The sequence below is a fragment of the Hyaena hyaena genome, unplaced genomic scaffold (assembly GCF_003009895.1).
Source record: "Hyaena hyaena isolate Hyena2069 unplaced genomic scaffold, ASM300989v1 scaffold_756, whole genome shotgun sequence".
Lineage (NCBI taxonomy): Eukaryota > Metazoa > Chordata > Mammalia > Carnivora > Hyaenidae > Hyaena > Hyaena hyaena.
Window position 1 is genome coordinate 606,207 of NW_024081384.1, and position 6,731 is coordinate 612,937.

The 6,731-nt window shown below is 39.7% G+C and overlaps 1 protein-coding gene across 1 annotated transcript; it reads left to right on the forward strand.

Annotated features, from left to right (window-relative positions):
- Positions 1–5,561: 5,561 nt before the first annotated feature.
- On the forward strand, positions 5,562–6,500 carry LOC120221095 (olfactory receptor 4F3/4F16/4F29-like). Its single transcript, XM_039218354.1, has one exon. The coding sequence runs from the start codon at positions 5,562–5,564 to the stop codon at positions 6,498–6,500; it is 939 nt and encodes a 312-aa protein (XP_039074285.1).
- Positions 6,501–6,731: the final 231 nt, after the last annotated feature.

Here is a 6,731-nt window from a genome sequence, read left to right on the forward strand (position 1 = left end):
AATCCTTTCAAGCTACTCGACACCAGCATAGACATGAAACTGAAACTAAAACCAACTCCTCTTAATTATCTCAGAATAGTGGATTAAAAATTTAAAAAAAATTTAATACTTGTGACTGAGAACTGGGACATAGAGCTAAAACATATTAGGTACCTTTTATTGTGCCTTTACAATGTGGTGCTACTGTACTAGGTATATGTTAACTGTATCATCTAGTTCTCACCACACTCCGCTAGGGAGGTGTTGTTATCTCCATTTACAAATGAGGAAACTCAGGCTCAGAGAGGTTAACTAACTTTCCCATGCTCCTATAGCAAGTTGTAATGGAGTCTGGATTCAAAAACAGACTTTGGGTAGACTTCAAAGACCAAGCTACTCACAGTTCTCTTGTAAGCTTCTCAAATTACAGTAGCAGTTATAACTTCTGGATAATTTCCATTTGCACTGCATTGTAAAAAGCAATCTTTCCATTCATTATTATGTGTGATATTCACAAGAAATTGTGAACCTGCTGGGCAAGTACTGAAGGAGTTTGCCTTTTCAAACTGAATCATTCCACTGGAGGTGGGAATTGGATCTTCCCATTTAATTTTATCTGAACTTTTCCCCTCTGTCCTTGTATGGTTTCTTTCCTCTTTTCCTTTCATTATCACAGTGTGTATCTGTTCTAATTTCTTCTTTCCTTGTGTCTTTCTCTCTTTCCATATTTCTTTATACTTCCTCTCTCCCTTTTTTTCTTTCTTCTTCTCAGATTATTGCTAAGCTTCATAACATTAAGTGTTAAGTGTAGACTTGCATAGAAAAGTTTTCTACATCCCCAAGCAAGGTATATTTTGTAGAGGGTGGGGTGCCTCTGAAGAGAGACTCTTAGTTATGGCTGTTATCAATTTTGAGATAAGCGATAAGAAATACTTTTTTCTGCGTGTGGAATCTATTTCAGAAGATGGTAGTGAAACAACATGAGAATCACTGGTTCCTGGAGTGTGGAGGGGTTATTAATCAACCTTTCATTCTGAAAATATTTACCAACTTGAACACCTAATTAGGAACTTTGGGCAATGCAAATAAAGTCTTTAAAGCATTATGATTAAAAGCAAAAGACTATAGTTTACATATTAAGGTGTTTTTTATTCATGTTTAAAAGGACACATCACAGACCATTCTCTTCCTGAAATCCTTGACCTTGCTGGATAATACTGGCCCTTCTTTTGAATTTCTATTATTTTTTCCCTCCTCACATATTCAAGCAGTAATTTTCTCTACTTTTTGTACAACATATATTGTCTACTGCCTTATAATGTAGCTATTATGTATGCAATTTATTCCTTGATATGTTCCCTATTAAAGAAAGCTTTATAAAATAATTGAGAACTTGTATTTGACTTTTAAGGAGAGTAAACTATAGACAGGCAGAAATGATGATGTGATAACAAATGTTCTTTCAAATAATTTACTACTGTTGTGTCCTTCCAAATGAGCACCAAGATGAGAAGAGTGAGCAAGTGTGGCAACAATGAATGATCTCATTTCTGTATACTGTGTATTTCTAATATTTAATTGGTCATTTTGTTGTTGTTGTTGTTGTATGTAGTTATTATGGCCAGGCAAAATAATTTAGTGCAAATAATAGGAAAAGCTTCAGCTGAAGCCACCCTCAGGACCACCCTCGGATCAGCCAATCAAAAGAAATGTGTAACATTCCTGTGGTCTGAGTCAGGGCTGGGAACTGAAGGTAGTTACTCTGTACAAACTACCCAATCACTCACCGCTTGCCTAAACCCCAGGTAGGCCCTTTGAGCTCACCTTATAATTGGTCATTTTCAAAGGATTCTCAAAGGTCATGACTGGGTCCCGCCAAAAGTAACGGACGCCTCACGGATACTGAATGGTCAAAACTATAACCATGGGTGTTGTACAATTATGATTGGTGCTTACGTGATGATGTAAAATGTACAACGTGTGCACTGTAAAAAAACGGAGGTTTTTACCCCATAAAAACCCTGCTCACCATTGTTCGAGGCTTCTCCTTGCTGCCGCTGCACCGGTAGACAGGTGAGCCCCTGCTAGACCTTGTAATAAAGACCCTTATGTACTTGCATCAGTGACGGCTCCTTAGGGGCCTCAGGGGACTCACAATTTGGGCACAACAAGCCCAGCATGAGACTGGAACCCGTGAACTGTGAGATCATGACCTGAGCAAAGTTGGACGCTAAGTGACTAAACCACCCAGGTGCCCCATAAAATTAAATTTTTAATTGTGATTTTTTTACTCTTTCTTAGGTTGTTTTCTACAGGATCTGTGATTTCTGGATCAAGAATCTAGAGACCTGGGTTCTGGTCACTAGTTCTGGCACTTGTGTGACTATAAGCTATTCAGGTTAGATTTTTGAATCTCAGGTTTTTCATGTGAATAATGGTGAGTCTGGAAAAGGCTGTCTCTTAGACAAAAATACTGGTATGATTTCACTAGGTGCATATGCATTCCACAGAAAAGTCTTCATGTTTTTTGCTTAGTTGGTGAGTATTTCTGGTCATGTCCCCAGTGCCTCTGTCAGTCATCCATGCATATTTATCCCACTGGTTGTCTTCCTTCTGTCTGTCTCTCACAAAGTTGGTTCCCTTTTCTCTAGCTCAGGCTCAGAGATTTCTGATGGAAGAGCTTGAAGCTATAGAAGGTGTATGTTCTGAGACTATGGACTGTGGACTCAGGAGCTGACAGCAAAATTATTTGATTCAGGTACATGTGGAGAGACTCAGTTCAGTATTGGTGAACTAGAATTGAGGTCAGATCACAGTGAGTGCTTTTTTAAGTTTTGGGGCAGAAGAATGTGTTAGGACAGATGAGAGTATCAACTGGATGTTTTTTTGTTTCTTGGTTTGTTTATTTATTTTTTTTGAGAAGATTCTTAAAATTCCTGGAGCTGTGTCTACAAAAGGAGAAGAATGTCAGTAACCCTGTACTGCATTCCAGTACCTTCTAAAAGAATAAAACTTCAGGCACTTTCAGGGCTTACCCTCTACCTCACTGTGGTGGGTATTTGGACACAGAGCAATGGAATCTTCCCTACTTTCATCCCTTCTTCTCCTAAATACAAAACATACTCAAAACTTAAAAGTCACCAGCCACCTCACTTTCTTTTTTAAAGGTTTTATTTTTAAGTAATCTCTACATCCACTATGGGGTTTGAATTTATAATCCTGAGATCAGGAGTCACATGCTCTACCAACTGAGCCAGCTAGGCACCCCAGTTACCAACCTTTTAGTATCAGCTTTAGGTATAGGTGATCAAGCCAAGGAGACAGCTCTGGTGCCTTCCCATAATGTTACTGAAATTTGACATTCTTTTCATTTCAAAATGGGCTGAGAGCTTAAAAGTACAAATGACCTTGGAGAGAAAATATACCTGCATAGATTTCAGACACAATGAACACAATGATGTCAAGTACCAGAGCAGGTTACAATTAAAGAAAGTACTGACTACTTTAAAAGGATTGAGATACTACTGAGCAGCACTACAGGGTGGGTGAGGGTTAGTCACTGATGAAGAAAACTTTAGTATTTCAATGTTTCCAATGGACAGATAGAAGCTGTTTGCAGGTGTATTTCACATCACTTGTGGTGATACAGGCCTATGTTTTAGCAAAACCTAGGGTGAAATCCCAAATATCTGTATGCATTAGGTCTGGATAAAATTCTCACAGGGCCGGGGCGCCTGGGTGGCTTAGTCGGTTAAGCGTCCAACTTTCTCTTAGGTCATGATCTCGCGGTTCGCAGGTTCGAGCCCTGCGTCGGGCTCTGTGCTGACTGCCAGCTCAGAGCCTGGAGCCTATTTCAGAGTCTGTATCTCCCTCTCTCTCTGACCCTCCCCTGCTCACGCTGTCTCTCTCTCTCTCCTAGAAATAAATAAAAATATTAAAAAAAAATTCTCACAGGGCCAGGTGTAGGTGCCAGAGGGAACTGTATTGAGTCATATGGCCAGTAAAAGTCTCTGTATAATTAAAAAATTTTTTTTGATGTTTTATTTATCTTTGAGAGAGACAGAGTGTTAGTGGGGGAGGGGCAGAGAAAGAGGGAGACAGAATCCAAAGCAGGTTTTAGGCTCTGACCTATCAGCACAGAGCCCAATGCAGGGCTTGAACTAATGAAATGTGAGCTCATGACCTGAGCTGAAGTCAGACACTTAAGCAACCCAGCCACCCAGGTGCCCCTGTATAATTTTGATTGAACTTTTTCTTTAAAGTTTCTTTTTTATGGGCTGGCTCTCTCTCTCTCTCTTTCCTTCAAAATAAAAAACAATGTATGAGGAGAGAGCAGGGGAGGGGCAGAGAGCAAAGGAGAGAGGCTCTGCATTGCCAGCACAGAGCCCAAGCCTACATGATTGTAGTTCAGTCCTACAAACTGTGAGAATATGACCTGAGCTGAATTGAAGAGCTGGATGCTTAACCAACGGAGACACCCATTGATTGAACCTTAAAAAAAAAAAAAAAAAAAAAAAAGAAGATGTAGTTGGTGAACCTTGAGGATATTATGCTAAGGGGGATAAGACAGTCAAAGACAAATACTGTGCAATTCTATATCTATGAGTTATCTAACATAGTCAAATTCATAGAAACAGAAAGTAGAATGCTGGTTAGCAGGGGCTGAAGGGAGGGAGGAAAGAAGAGATGTTGTTTAATAGGTATCAAGATTCACAATTGCAAGATGAAAAAATTCTGGGGAATTTTTTTATAACACAAATATATTTAATAATACTGAACTGTACACTTACATGGGGTTTATATGGTACATTTTAATATTATATGGTTTTTACCACAAAAAAAAATTGGGAAGGTTCAGAAAAGCAGTGAACTTGATCTGACATGATGACAAAGAATGAAATTCTATTTTTGATAAGTCCCCTTTCTCCCTCTTTTACTTCTCTTGCCTGGTTTTGGTGCTTTCTTATTCCCCAGTTTCATTGTCCCTGATCTCCAACTACATCCTACTCTACAATGCATTTCTCCTTAATTCATTCCCATCTCATGTTTCAGAAAACTTTCACTCTAAGATGCTGATCCCTTGATTAATCAGTTTCCCTACAACCCTACTCTCTACGTATAATTGAAAATGATCATAAAAGGGAGATTAAGTGTGTTGATATGGGAAAGTAAGGTCAGATATAATTTGTATAACTGTTTAATTTCCCTTTGTACATAATTAAATAAATTTATTTCCACCTTTGCCTCTTTTTCTCTGGTAAACAAATAAACTTTCTTGGTTGTATGTTCTGTTTCTTGCTGCAGGCACCTATGAAGCTTTTCTTCTTGCCTAATTCTCCTATTAATTTTAGGCTATGACAGATTTTTCTGATGATTTCAATTACGATCTCTTAAGTGGTGTTTATGTCATCATCGTCATCATTATCATCATTACTTATGAAATGTGAAGAATTGGATTACCAGGTAGTTCTCATTTGTAATGCAACATAAATGACTAATACCAGTATCATCCTGATAATCACAATTTCTTTCTCACAGTCTTAGTTCTCATCATTTCAATGACAGCCCAGTTGGCTGGATGAATGGATGGAGGGAATCACTCGGTTGTGTCTGAGTTTGTGTTTCTGGGACTCACTCATTCATGGGAGATGCAGGTTCTCCTCCTGGTGTTCTCCTCTGTGCTCTATGTGGCAAGCATGACCGGAAACACCCTCATTGTGTTTTCTGTGACCTTTGATCCTCACTTACATTCCCCCATGTACTACCTACTGGCCAGTCTCTCTTTCATTGACTTGGGAGCCTGCTCTGCCACCTCACCCAAGATGATTTATGACCTTTTCAGAAAGCACAAAGTCATCTCCTTTGGAGGCTGCATTGCCCAGATCTTCTTCATCCACGTCATTGGTGGTGTGGAGATGGTGCTGCTCATCGCCATGGCCTTTGACAGATATGTTGCCATTTGTAAGCCTCTCCACTACTTGACTATCATGAGCCCACGAATGTGCGTTTTGTTTCTGGCTGCTGCCTGGGCCCTTGGTGTCAGTCACTCACTGTTCCAACTAGCATTTATTGTTAACTTACCCTTCTGTGGTCCTAATGTATTGGACAGTTTTTACTGTGACCTTCCTCGGCTCCTCAGGCTGGCCTGTACAGATACTCACAGATTGCAGTTCATGGTCACTATTAACAGTGGGTTTATCTGTGTTGGTTCCTTCTTAATACTCAAAATCTCCTACATCTTCATCCTGTTTACTGTTTGGAAACATTCCTCAGGTGGTTCATCCAAAGCTGTTTCCACCCTGTCAGCTCACATCACTGTGGTCCTTTTGTTCTTCGGTCCAACCATGTTTGTCTATACATGGCCACATCCCAATTCCCAAATGGACAAATTTCTTGCTCTCTCTGATGCAGTCATCACCCCTTTTCTGAATCCAGTCATCTACACATTGAGGAATAAAGAGATGAAGGCAGCAATGAAGAGAACTTTCAGACCATTAATGATTTTTAGAATGATTTCATAGAAAATGCTATAAGATTTTTATCCTAATCATTATGTAGCTTGTGTCTGGAGTTTTAGAACTGGTTTCTTTAGTGATTCTGCAATTGATTTTAGTGTTCCCATATCCTTTAGGAATGCTCTTCTTGGGGAGCCTGGGTGGCTCAGTCAGTTAAGCATTCGACTTCAGCTCAGGTCATGATCTCGCGGTTTGTGGGTTCGAACTCCGCATTGGGCTCTGTGCAGAAAGCTAGCT